The following is a 15,063-nucleotide window of genomic DNA, read 5'->3' as shown; positions in this document are numbered from 1 at the left end:
TGAGAATATATGATAGATGGTGAATGTCTACTAAATAGGCAATCTTCTACCCTGCTTCTTTGTTGGTAAAGCTTTCCTCTTACTATGGAGCAAGAAAATGTCAGATACTCTCCTAGCTCTGATGCATCTAAAGGATGATGATATTCATCCATCCATCCATCCATCTATGTATCAATTCCTCCAATATATATAATAGACAATATGCCAGGGAATTGCTCTAGGTACTTAGAATATTTAATTAAATCCCTGCCTTCTTGTAGCATACACTCTAGTATAGGAGAAGAAGAATCAATAAACACAAAATATTAGTACAACATTGTTGTTGACAATGGAATTGTAAAAAAAGTATGTTTAGGGCTTTTAAGAGATTTACCTCCCTGATATAAGCCAAGCCCTTGAAAATTACATCTTCATGTCAATTAAATTCCATCATAGAGTGCTTTTTATAATATATGACAACATTAATATCTGCATCAATTTATTAATCTAAATCTCATACATACCATTTGGAAAGAAGTCCACTAATGTTAAAGAAAATGTTTCCTCTTTGTTTTTGTAAAAAACAATATCCATTTAAAAATAAAGTGATATGAATACATGATATAGGAGAATAGCAACAATGGCTCATATATTCATTTATTCACTTAATGTAAGTGCCTACTATGTGCTAGGCACATATAGTTCATCTTTATATTTTCTTAATGACTTGTGGAAGTGATTCTCACATTGTAGGCCTGTAACTGCTTACTATCATGATGTGTGGTTTATATAATAACACATAAATATATACAATGATAGTTCTTGAGTTCACACAGTGTGGAATTATTATGCATGTTACACATACACACACAGACAGACACATACTTCCAGGTATGCACAAATTAGATATTAATATACATGTGTACACACAACATGCTACCTTCTTGATTTGCAAGTTTAAAATTATATTATTGAAATGTGCTTATTCTACTTGAAATAAACCTCAATATCCATCTTTGGAATCTACTTTTGCTTTAGCTACTATCCCTAGTCCTTCTAACTATAAACAGTATTAGGCATGAACTCCTAGCAATCTATTTCATTTTGAAGTTCTTATCACCAAAATCAATTATTTTTTCATAGGAGCTATAAAATTACTCTTTCAATATATGAGAGGAAGTATGTAATGTTAGAACAGATTCAGAATAGCTTTAACAAACAGTTTTCTAAAACACTTATTTTTCGAAATCTTCATTTGTTACTTATTATTAGTAGGAAATTTGAAGTCTTCTACTTTACTTTCAAACTTACCTAAAACCGGGCTTCCTCTCTAATCCAACCTTATTTTACATTACTTCAGTATATGGAACCTCTGGCCCAGACATACTCTTCAATGTTCCATAATTATACATTCATATTTTACCTTTTACCTTTGTTTAAATGGTTTTCTTCTACCTCTATCCTTACTTAAATCCTGATTGTCATTCTAGGCACAAATCATGTATAGTGCCTTTAAGAAGTCTCTCTAAGTCAATTCAGCCACTATAATTGCTTCTCTTCTGAACAATGTTTTCTGTCATATTCAGAAAATTCAATACCATATTAAAGGGCTAACTTTTCATGAGTTTAGATATAACCAAAGAAAAGCTTGAGTAGGGTCTGATTACTCACTATTACAGAGGCACTGTGGGTTTTCAAAACGCAAGTAACTATGAAAATGGAATGTATCCTGGAAAGTACAGAGACAAACAGAAGGAGGCACCTGGAAACCACTCGTGGGGATGCAGGGAGCAGTGAGCATTGAATAAATGACTATTGGATAATTTAATGATTAAAAACTATATTAATTTTTGTTCGACTATTTTACTAAGCTATATGTTTTAGTCCATAGAAGAATAAAAGATCACTGGATTTGGAACAACAACAAAAAAAGATGAATTCAAGTTGCTGCTCTTCTTTGCTAATTTTTTGTGTGAAAAACAAATTAAATTCCTGAATTTCATTTATGTTAGCTGTCAAAGAAATATGATCATTATACATGAGAAAAGACAAATAAATATAATGTATAAAGCTATAAATTACCCTAACAATAAAAGCATTATTATATATTGCAAAGCATACTTTAAGCATTAAATGAGGAAATTAATTGAGAAAACTAAAATCATTTAGTAAATTCAAATATTTTGCCTAAATATTACATAAATGAGGAAATCTCTTGCTACGTCCATTTTATAAATGGCAATTTTTGAATGAGAATGTAATCTCTTTCATAACTTTGTAAACCAGATGAAAGATCAGAAATCTAGATAGCAGAAGACTGCTTTGGCCTCTTTGTAAGGAAATAGTAAAGCCTAAAAGGAAAGGGACAGAAAATTTAGGAGGTTCTCTAAGAAAAGACATATTGCCTGAGATGGCCAGCATGTTAAAAGTATACTCCTCCTGGTCTTATTATATTTGACACACAGAAAAGGAAGACAATTCTACTGTGGGGTTGTTTTGTAATGATGCGAGAGAATCACAAAACATACAACAACAAACAATGAAAACAACAGGTACTATTCTTCCGGGCCTTACAATACCCAAGGCAATATATCACATGCTTTATGTATATTTTTACTCAGTTTTTCCTTACTAAAACTATGATACAAACATTACTATTCCCATTTTACAGAGAGTAAACTTAATGTTAGAGGTTAAACAATTTACTCAAGGGCACACAACTCATATGTGATGGTGGAACTGGGATTTTAAATCTGAATTTTTCTGATTCCAAAGAATACATGTTATAAAATTATAACAACAATAAAAGGGAAACATCTAGAAAAGTTCAAAGGCTCAAAAAGAGTTTTACAGATGTAGTCCACAAAGTACTCTCTAGATTTGGCCTGCAAAGCTAAAAAAAAAAAGTATTCTTTTTTTTTTTTTGAGACGGAATCTTTGCTTTGTCACCCAGGCTGGAGTGCAGTGGCGCTATCTCAGCTCACTGCAAGCTCCGCCTCCCGGGTTCACGCCATTCTCCTGCCTCAGCCTCCTGAGTAGCTGGGACTTACAGGCGCCCGCCACCACGCCCGGCTGTTTTTGTATTTTCAGTGGAGACGGGGTTTCACCGTGTTAGCCAGGATGGTCTCAATCTCCTGACCTTGTGATCCGCCCGCCTCGGCCTCCCAAAGTGCTGGTATTACAGGTGTGAGCCACCGTGCCCGGCCAAAAAAATTATTTTATTAATAGCTTTATAAGGTGACAAGTTTTGAGACAGAGAGAGAAAGCTAAAGGAAAAAGACCTTTCAGGATACCAAAGCTGTAACTGGTTGACTCAGGGCCATGGAGGCTTAGGGCCCAAGGACTTTGATTTCTACAGAAAAATAGACTAAGCCAAATATTTTAGTTAAGCAACTAAGAGTAGGTTTCTTGTAAGCTGAACCAATTAGACCATGTGCCTAGATACTTGAGACTTCCATACTTTAGCCCAATAGATGCTTCTTTTAAAATTATGTTTAGGTGGTGATTATAAAGAACACTTACTAAGCACTGATTTTGTACCAGTTTGTGTTCTAACCGGTATGCATTTGATCCCAAAAACAACTCTACAAGGAGGTACTTCTATTATCATTCCTATTTTAAAGATTAAGTCCTCATTCAAATCCTGGCAAATTTACGTCAGAGACCATACTCATTAGTATATAATACTGATGTTGTTATAGTTACTTAGCAACTACAGTGATTAAGCAAGTACTATTTGATTCATAATCATTTTGTTATTTTTTAAAAACTTCATTTTTCTAAAGTAGTTTGCCTTAAATTGTTACTTATTAAACACATTCAGAGATTAGTATTGTTTTCAGTAATATTATTTGTTGACAAGTAGTTGGAATTACAGTGAGAATTGCATTATTTCAGTTTCTTGGAGAATGTGTTAAAAATGAACTCTATATAATTACATCCCTAAAATCTGTAATTCAATATCATGTAAGTGAATGATGAAACTTGCATATTTGAAAATAGTTGATGATTTATTGCGCTATTAATGTGTTAACATTCAGGTAATACATTATAAACAGAAGTTTTGAAATTCTAAAGTGAAAAAGCAATTTTTTGTTTTTGTTTTTAATTTATTTTTTTTACCTAAAATGATCCAAAGAGATATCATATGAGTTTGTAATATGCAATGCATAAAATTATCATTACTCATTAATATGTATTGACACAGGCTGATTACTTCTGAAATGGAATATAGATTTTGAAATTCGATAAACTTGATACATTATGTTAACAACTAAAAAATTTATATTAGGTGAATAATTTAAACTTAAAATATTTATTTCTTAACTATATAGACTAGGGCAACATTTCAATGACGAGATTCTATAATCATATAAGAAAAATTCAAGCTCTCGAAGGTCTTTGAAACTTGGAAAATATTTTAAAATTAGACACATAGGCCGGGTGCAGTGGCTCACGCCTGTAATCCCAACACTTTGGGAGGCCGAGACGGGCGGATCAGGAGGTCAGGAGATAGAGACCACCCTGGCTAACACGGTGAAATCCCTTCTCTACTAAAAATACAAAAAATTAGCCGGCCGTGCTGGTGGGCGCCTGTAGTCCCAGTTACTCGGGAGGCTGAGGCAGGAGAATGGCGTGAACTCGGGAGGCGGAGCTTGCAGTGAGCCGAAGAATGCGCCACTGCACTCCAGCCTGGGCGACAGAACGAGACTGCGTCCCCCCCAAAACAAAAACAAAAACAAAAACAAAATAAAGAAATACATCAATAAAATAAAATTAGACATATTAAAATTATTTCAAAAGTAAATTAAAATTTATCAAAATGAACTTGCATGTATTAATAAATATAAATGATTATAATCTAATAAAGCCAAGTACTTGGATGAAAAGTGAAAGTCAGAGAATCATTTTGAAGTTTTCATTTATCTGGAGAGCACCATCTGGATCACTGAATTTTTCACTTTCAATCAAATATTGATTTTGTATTTGTGTCTGTGTGAGCCTATATATATGTATGTATATAACTGTAATACCAATAAGTAATAAAACTTTCAAAAATAACAATAAGTATAATTAAGTATGAAAATTTAATTTTAAAGTAAAAAGACAATTATTGTCATATTTTAGAAGATATCTCAAAATCTCTAGGGTTAAATAAGGACTTTGAAAAAAATTACTCTCTATTCCCCTGAAATAGCACAAGATACAGATATTTTTTAAATGTTTACATTTTTCAGAGTTAATGATTGCAATATAAGTCTTGTTGAAATCATTCTCTTTATATTCTCTCTCCACATATATAACAAATGTTATATAAATATATTGTTTAATATATATGTATATTTCTCACCAAATTAAAGGTAATAGATGTATGTGACAGATTTATGAATATAAAGTTATCATTAATAGACATAATCAAACTCTTACATATGAATGGAAATAGTTTTTGAAAGCATGTTTTTTGACGGTATAATATTATTTAAAGCTCTCCTATTTAAAAAAATTTCTTTGAAAATTATCTTTAAATATAGTATCTACTAAATCAATGGCAAAAGGCCAAGACACACTACTTTCATATATAAATCTAACATTTTACAATTAATCTAAAAATTTCTTTTAAAATTAAATGATCAAAGAATTCAATATGATTCACAGGGTGTGGGGGGCAGGAGATATTGAAGCCCAGAATACAATTAAAATAAAAACGGATGCAGTTAATTTTAGAAATAATTTAATTTTGTTTGTATCAAAAGAGTATATTTAAAGAAAGAAAAAATCTAAATGCACATTTTTGGGCAGTTCAGGTTGCTGGCATCCTACCCCCATCTGAAAAAGAATTCTTGCTGGCATTAGGTTCCATCAATTCGTTTGTGATTTCTAAATTAATTTTGAAGGAAACCACAACTTACTTGAAGATCCTGCTGAGTGTCTGTGTGCCTGATTTTTTTTTTCTCTGTTCACAGACAAAGCACTTCCACTGGTCATGGAAAGAAGGTCTAAATCCGTGTCTTCTCTGCTTACAAGTCTTGCCTGGGAGCAATGGAAGAGAATGTATACAATCATGAAACAAAATATGGCATTTTCTGAATACAGCTCACATTACCCCAAATAAACAAACAGGCTCTGTCAAACAACCTTCTTCAAAATGATACCACAATCCTTTATTGCTGCCCAGGCAGAACAAATGCACTATGTCAAAGCATTTTTTGCAAATAAGAGTCGATTGTAAAATTGAGGATTGCTATTTGAGTCTGTACAACAAAAGAAAACATTTTAGTACAGTAATTTTGATGAAAATCAGTCTCAAAGTTAGCTGATGAAACTTTAAAGAGCTTAACATTATTTATTTGCCAAGTATATTATTTAATTCTTAATTGAATGTTAGACATGTCATATTGGGTTATTTTTTGCAATAATTATATGTTGCCACTTACATGTATTAGTCTTATCAATAAAATTCTCTGAAATGCCTTTCATCCCATACTTGCATACTGTTAAGGTACAGACAATCTTTACCTTCTCATTATAACCATTATCAATATAAAAATATTACATTTAAGTCTAATTTTGGGATAATTATAAATATGTAGATGTTTCAGGACATTATTTAATGAACATAAAAGTTAAATTATCTATTTTATCTCAAATTGCCTTTGAACTTTTATTACTTACACCAAATCTAAGTGTCAAAAATAATTGCATCTTACCTATAAAACATTGTTGTACATAATGTTGAATATCATTACATAAAGATATATTAGGATTCAGTTCTGAAATAGGGGGAAGTGCCATGAGGGAAAGCAAAGCAGCCTCAAAGTAGCTGGGATTTAACCAAAACCACACCATGCTTGAAATCCTGTGAAAACGCATTGTTCTTAATGTTTGATGTTAGGAAAACTTAAGTATAGCAAAATAAAAGCATAAAACCACCACTGTGGTTAAAAAGCTGTCTCCATATGATGAGCTACAAAGACTCAAGGAACTAGAATCCAAAAATGATCCTCTTTAAAATTCAGATATTTGCCCTTCACCTTTACATCCCCCTCCCACCTTCCTCCTACTCTTAAACATATGAACTTACATTTATTTATTTAATATACTTATATTTTTCCAAATTCATTTATGTTTTCCCTGATTTATTTGGTCTTAATTGACAAACAAAAATTGCATACACGTATCATGTACAATACGATGTTTTAAAACATGTATACACTGTGGAATGGCTAAATTGAGCTAATTAACATATGTATTGCCTCACAAACTATTTTTAAGTAAGCAAGTATTGCTCTTGCTGAGTTCAGAATATAAACCATTGTATAATGTCAATCATTTCTTAATGTAACTGGCTAAGTAATATAATTACATTGTCAAAAAACCTTGGTAGAAAACATTAAAATAAAATTATAAATTGGCTTCCAATTTACACTTGTGATTTGTATGAAAAATGCTATACATTACTTTTGAAATGTATTTCAACAGTATACAAGAGTACATGTCTAACATTATAATAGCTTCATTAGAAAAGTTCCATCAATGGTAAACCTTAAAAAACAAAAGCAAAAACAAAACAAAACAAAAAACAGTCAAAAGTTAAGGGGAAACATGAAAGCAATACCACAATTTTGGTGAGACTACTTAGATAACAAGAAAAAAACATGTGAACCGCATAAGGGACCCTTCTGCAAACTAAAGAGGCTTTAAGATTATAAGCCTTAATATTGTAAAATGAGGTTTATGTATTTAAATGTAATGACATAATTTCACTACACCTATTTAGAGAGTAGAATTCCCACTCTACCCTGAATAAGATGAAACCTACAGTCAAGAAAATATTTGTAAATAAACACCTTCCAAAAAATTTATTATCATCTAAGCCATTAACATCCAAAGATGATTTTTTCCAAAGTAGAAAATAACTAGTGTCAGTTACTAATTTGGTCAATTATATAGGAAATCAGCTTTAGAAGTAAAATTATCAGAAACACATGGCTTCACAATAATGCCATTTAGCAGCTTAAAAGAAAACCTAGAAATTTCATAAATGGGCTAGTTAATATCTTTCAGTAAATCTGGCACAGCCATTCATATGCAATAATATTTAGATCTTGTTTTTGAAAATATTGGCTTCCCAACTAAACATCATTCTCTGCTTAACGTTAAAAAAATAGAGGAATGGTAAAGAAGATGCAGATTATTTTCAATGTCATGTAAATTGTATATACAGTCATCCCTCAGTACTTGTGGGGCTTTGTTCCAGGACTTCCACAGATAACAAAATCCATGGATGCTCAAGTCCCTTATATAAAATGGATTCGCATATAACCTATGCATATTCTCCCTTATAGTTTAAATAATCTCTAGATTACTTCTAATACCTAATTAAATGTAAATACTATAAAAGAGTTGTTATATTGTGTTGCTTCTTTGTTTGCATTATTTTTATCGTTATATTGTTATTTTTTGTTTGTTTGAATATTTTCAGTTCAGAGTTGGTTGACAGACATGGAGGGCCAACTTAAAAAACCTGAAGATAACTGATCACACATTTGACAGTCATTCTATAAAAATGTATGTTGGATTCTAAAATCCTGCAATATTTTCTATGGTTATAATAAACAATCTCAAGTTAATGTCAGATAAGAATTTTCTCACATACAACATAATGGGAAATACTTATTAGATGGTAATTTTGCAAAATTCTTTTAGGTCTTTGTTTTTGGAACAGATCTCTTTTATCTCCCTACCTACAAGGTTTGTAATTGCCGCTCTCCCCACCCCCACCCTATATTTTCACAATGAAATGAGGGATGTACATTTTGGGACGGAACTTTCCAAGCATTTGGATTCTGATTCACCTTCAACTTTGGCAACTTAATTTAAAAAGAAATTCTTTCTCATATATTAAACAATACGGATTTCCTCCTCTTCTACACTTTTTCATAAACAAGATTGTATTAATTATTAATTCTAAAAGTATTTTCTTTTTGGAAGTGAAGATATACAAAACAGCACACATAAAAACAAATGAATATGTACTTATTACCCAGATATTTCTTTAAAGAGAGAAAGCAAGTTTTATAACGATGAAGTCCCCTTACATGCTACTTTGATTTTCTACATATGTACTAAACATTTTAGACTATTATTTCAAAATTAACATAAATGATATATTTTTCTGCCGCTTGCTGTTTTCACTGTACATTATATATGTGAGATCTAGATTTAGTTCATTTATTTTAACTGTTAGAATAATTTGCAAATTATGGCAAAATTATGATTATACCATAAATATACCACATAATTATTTGTAATATATCTAGACATCTGAGTGATTTTTAAAGCTTTTTAATTTCATGTAAAGAAAATGAATTATGCATATTCCTAAATTCATAATACATCATCTTTTCACAAAATCCTTTTCTTATGTAATAAGACAGATGTCTTGTTATGTAACGTATGTGGGTAGGGAAGGCACTTTAAATGTTTAAAAGAAATAATGTACATGCTGTAAAGTGCAAAGACCTTAAACATGAAGTTCAACTCCCATAGAAGTTTAAAAAAATAACTGCCATAGAAGTTACAAAAAATAGCACTGACTTCCCTATGCACCCTACACCCAGCATGCCTCAATGACAACATTTCACAATATCAAATCATGATCAACAAAACCAGAAAACAGACACTGTATCAATACTATTACTAAACTATCAACCTTATTAGGATTTCACTAGCTTCTACATACACTAATGTTTTCTTTTTGCACTTCTATGACATTTTATATGTATAAATTATGCATACATACATGTATAGATTATGTATTATATTAATATGTATAGATTCAACTATCATCACAATCAGGACACGAATCTGTTCCATCTTCCCAAAGAAACTATCTTGTTCTCCTTTATAGTCATATCCTTTTTCCAACCTAAACATGGCAACTAATCACATGTTCTCTATTACTATAATTATGTGATTTTTAAGGATGTTATATTAATGAAATAATATACCATGTAATCTTTTGAGATTAGCCCTTTTTAACTCAACATAATGTTCTTGAGGTCTATGGAAATATTTGTATATGCCAACACCATTCTTGTTTATTGCTTTTTAGTTGTGTGTTGTATATCCATTGTATGTATGTACCATCATTTCTTTATTCTTTTACCCATTCAATGAGATTTGGGTTGTGGTAAGTTTTGGCTATTATGAATAACACTGCTATAAAAATTTATGTACAGTTTTTTGTTTGAATGAAAGTTCACTTCTCTAGGAAAAATGCTTAGAAGGATAATAATTAGGTCACATGTTAAGTGTATATTTCACTTTATAAAAGCTTATAAAGCTTCTGAAGGTACCAGAGTCTTTACAAGCTTATAAAGCTTATAAAGATTTTTTCTCCAGTGGCTGTACCATTTTCACCAGCAATGTATGAGAGATATAGTTGCTCTGCATACTTGCCAACATTTGATAATTTCAGTATTTTTTATTTTAACCACTCTAATAGGTATAGAGTGGTATTGGTTATTTCTCTAAGTGAACAACTTTTCACTTACTTTTGACAGAAAGAAAGGGAATATGAATGTTTCTCTGATTATGTGGTTTGACTTTTCATTTCTTTTTATTTTCTGAATTCTGTTTTCCTAAGGGCTGTTTTTAAATATGAACTAGAATTGATTTATATGTTTTATAGTTTAGGTTTTTTGCCTATACCAGGTTTGTGGATGTATCTTACTGTTTTCTTCAATAGGTTTTATTTTTTATTTATTTTATTATATTTTATTTTTTTGGAGACAGGGTCTGGCTCTGTTGCCCAGGCTGCATTGCAGTGTGTGATCTCAGCTCAATGCAAAGTCCGCCTCCCCAGTTCAAGGGATTCTCGTGCCCCAGCCTCCTGAGTAGCTGGGATTACATGCACTTACCACCATGCCCAGCTAATTTTTGTATTTTTGATAGAGATGGAGTTTTGTCATGTTGACCAGGCTGGTCCCAAACTCCTGGCTTCAAATGATCCACCCGCCTCGGCCTCCCAAAGTGCTGAAATTACAAGTGTGAGCCACCATGCCAGGCCTCTTCAATAGGTTTTACAATTTTGACTTTTAAATTCAGGCTTATCATTCATCTTAAATTCATTTTTCATAAAATGAGAAGTAGGAGTCAAGATTATTTTTTCATACAGTTATCTAGTTGTCCAGCACTATGTGTAGAAAGGATTATCTTCCCCACCCTTGAATTGTTTTGAAACTTTATAGAAAATTAATTGACCTTATAAGTATGGGTAGTTTTCTGGACTCCCTATACTTTCCATTGATAGATTCTTGTATCTTAACACATACATATATATATACACACACACATATATATGTGTATATTTGTGTATATATGTGTGTATATATGTGTGTGTATGTATATATGTGTGTGTATATGTGTGTGTGTATATATGGACATATATATACATAAATATATATTTAATAAATATATATATTTAAATATATATTTATGTACACATATATACACACACACATATATACACACATATATATAAATATGTGTGTGTATATATATTAAATATATTATTAAATATATAAATATTTAAATATATATTTAAATATATATATTTATTAAATATATAAATATATATATTAAATAAATATATAAATATATAAATATATAAATATATAAATATTTAAATATATATATTTAAATATATAAATATATAATATATATAAATATATATATAAATATATATAAATATATATAAATATATAAATATATAAATATATAAATATTTAAATATATATTTATGTACACATATATACACACACACATATATACACACACATATATATACACACACACACACACACGCATATATATATACCAGTCTCAATTACTGGGGATTGATAGCAAGTCTTGAATTCTGTGTAGCATGAGTCTTACTATTCTTTTTTCAAGATTGCATTTGCTATTCTAGGTCCTTTCCATTTCCATACACAGTTTAATATCAGTGTGTACATTTCTACCAAAAATTTTACTGGGAATGCTTTGAATCTACAGAACATTTGGGGAGAATTGACTTCTTACAATTTGAGTTTTTCAACTTATTTATAAATAAGTATGTCTCTGACATTTTTTAAAGCAGTGCTTTGCAGTTATTAGTGTAGAGGGTTTATACATTTCAATGTTAACATTTATTTTTAAATATTTTACATTTTTTGACACTGTCATGAATGCAATTTTTAAATTTAATTTTTAAAGTTTATTGTTAATATTTAGAAATGTAGCATATTTTAAATTAATCTTTATTGTGTGTCCTTGAGTAAATTCACTTATTACATCTAAAGTGTTCGTGAGGATTTCTTAAAACTTTTATGTACAATAAGATGTCATCTGTGAAAATCAGATGGTCTTCTTTTCCAATCAGATTTTCTTGCCTTGTTCCTGATATTAGGTACAAAACATTGGGCCTTTAACCACTAAGTGTATCAAGTTAAGAAAGTGTCTTCTAGTCCTAATTTTCTACGAATTCTTACCACAAATCTGTTGAATTTGTGGTAAACATTTTCTGCATATATTGAGACATTGATTTTTCTCCTTTTTATGTTAATGTGGTAAATTAGAATTCTACTTTTACTGGATATAGAATTGCAAGTTGACATTTTTTTCTTCCACTTTCTTCTGGATGTCAATATTTATGATCAATAGTGAACCATCCTCCTTACAAATGGTCTCCTGTATATCATGTATACTTTAGCTGCTTTAAATTTTTTTCTTTTGTGTTGGTTTTCAGCAATTTGATTATGATGTGCATAGGTGTAATTTTTGTGTTAAACTTTTTAAATCTGTTTTCTCATATTGCTCATCAAACTTTAAATATTTTCAGTGATTAGTTTTCACATATTTTTTCACCTCTAATCTCTCTTCTGGAAAGTCAACGACATATCTATTAGTTTGCTTGCTATTATCTGACAGAGCACTCAAGCTTTGATTTTTTTAAAGTTATTTTTTCTCTCTCTGCTTCACTTTGGAGAGTTTATCTTGCTTTGTTTCTGAGTGCACTTTTCTTCCCAATGTCTAATTTATTAAGTCCAGCCATTATATTTTTTTCAATTAAGGTGAAATAGTTTTCAGTTCTAGATTTTCTATCTCATTATTTTTTAAAGTTTATTTTGTCTATTAAGATTTCAATCTGTTTCCTCAACATTTAAATCTCTGAATTTATTTATTTATTTATTTATTTATTTATTTATTTATTTATTTTTATTTATTTTTGAGACAGAGTCTTGCTCTGTTGCCCAGGCTGGAGTGCAGTGGCTTGATCTCAGCTCACTGCAAGTTCCGTCTCCCGGGTTCACGCCATTCTCCTGCCTCAGCCTCCCAAGTAGTTGGGACTACAGGCGTAGTTGGGACTACAGGCGCCTGACACCACGCCCCGCTAATTTTTTTGTATTTTTAGTAGAGACGGGGTTTCACCATGTTAGCCAGGATGGTCTCGATCTCCTAACCTCGTGATCCACCGGTCTCGGCCTCCCAAAGTGCTGGGATTACAGGCGTGAGCCACCGCGCGTGGCCAAATCGCTGATATTTTTATTAGATGTTATAATTTGCAGGCAAGAATCTTAAAAAGGTTACCTGATTTGGTTCTAGTGATGATTTTTCTTACAAGGCTCATTTTCCTGCTGCTTTGAAGGATTAGCAATTTTTTACTCCACACTGGACACTGTAATTTTATTTGCTGAATCTGTAGATTTTGTGAGCATCCTTGAAACTCTGTTAGCTTTTATTCTAACAGAGGCAGCTTTTATTCTAGCAGGCAGTTGATTTGTTGATTAACTTGGTCTTTTTGAGGCTTACATTTATGTTTTACGATTGTGGATCTAGAAGAGATTTTAATCCACGGCTAGAGTCACCCCTTCCTAAAGTTTAACTTTACATGGTCTTAACTAAATGTCTGGGACGTTCTCCACTGTAGCAGGTCAGAACTCCAATGTTTCCCGGTTTGGGTTGGTCTCTAGAGTCTCTTTCCCGTTCAGATATTCCCAGTAGCTGTTCCCTTCTGGACCTCTAGAGTCTCTTTTCAGTTCAGATATTCCCAGTAGCTGTTCCCTTCTGGACATGAATGAGTCACATAGTGCACTATACACAGAGCTTCGTATTTGGCCAAAGACTTAAGGAAACCACTATACCAATTTTTGCAACACTTTCTCTAGTATTTTACCCTGTAAATACCATTTATCTCAGCAACTCTGAACACTCCTTTCTCTCTCTCTTTTCAACTCAGTGAAATTACTGAGCTCTCTTTAGGCTTCCCTTCCCTCTGCTGTAGTCCAGAAAGTGTTTTCAAGCTGTTACCTGAATTGACTGTGGAACTCAGGTTCCACACTTTTATCTCAGGGATTATAGTCCTGTGCTGTCTGTTTTTCAACTTATACAATAGTTGTTTGATTAATTTTATCCCGGTTTTATAAAAACGTTTTTCTTCAGAAGGACTGGCCTATACTATATGATAGCCCAAAGCAGAAACAATTAGGAAAACAAATAAATTGGTACTAAAATTATGGTCATTAATTTTTAAACACAATAATATGTAATTTAAATCTATCTATTTTCTGCATGGTTTTAATTTATTCCTCTTGCCTGCTGTATTGTGTTTCATAATGTATATCCAACCAATTATTCATTTCTTTAATTAAAGAGTACTTAAGTTGCCTCTAAATGTGTATAAATAATACAGCAACACACTTTTTGGTAAATATTCTTTGGTGGCTGTATGTAAAAATAATCTGGGAGATATATACATACATATATGGACATCCATATATATATCCAGAAATATATATATCCAAATATATATATGTATCCAAAAATATGTATCTTTTTTCCCTCCAAGAATGGTCTTGCAGACTAATAGGGTATTCAAATACCTACTTTAATAAACACTGACAAGTTTCTTTCCAGAATGACTACCAGCTTCTACTTTCACCAACTGTACACAAGGATTTTCACATTGGTGACATCCCTTTGCAATATCCAGTTTTCCAATTTGTGCCATTTGATTAGTATAGTCATAAGACATCTTAATTT

The 15,063-nt window shown here is 31.3% G+C and overlaps 1 protein-coding gene across 6 annotated transcripts in view; it reads right to left on the bottom strand.

Moving 5' to 3' along the window:
- The window catches only part of LRRIQ1 (leucine rich repeats and IQ motif containing 1), a 232,753-nt gene that overhangs the window by 14,422 nt on the left and 203,268 nt on the right, over nt 1-15,063 (bottom strand). For 5 of the 6 annotated variants that reach the window (XM_015431285.4, XM_015431286.4, XM_015431287.4 and 2 more), the window contains one exon: nt 5,889-6,009. In XM_015431285.4, coding sequence (XP_015286771.3) covers nt 5,889-6,009 — 121 coding nt within the window. Of the gene's footprint in view, nt 1-5,724; nt 6,010-15,063 lie in introns of those variants that run through there. The other variant, XM_074005921.1, reaches the window with a different exon arrangement.

The sequence above is a fragment of the Macaca fascicularis genome, chromosome 11 (assembly GCF_037993035.2).
Source record: "Macaca fascicularis isolate 582-1 chromosome 11, T2T-MFA8v1.1".
Classification (NCBI taxonomy): domain Eukaryota; kingdom Metazoa; phylum Chordata; class Mammalia; order Primates; family Cercopithecidae; genus Macaca; species Macaca fascicularis.
This window is presented reverse-complemented; position numbering and strand designations above follow the sequence as displayed.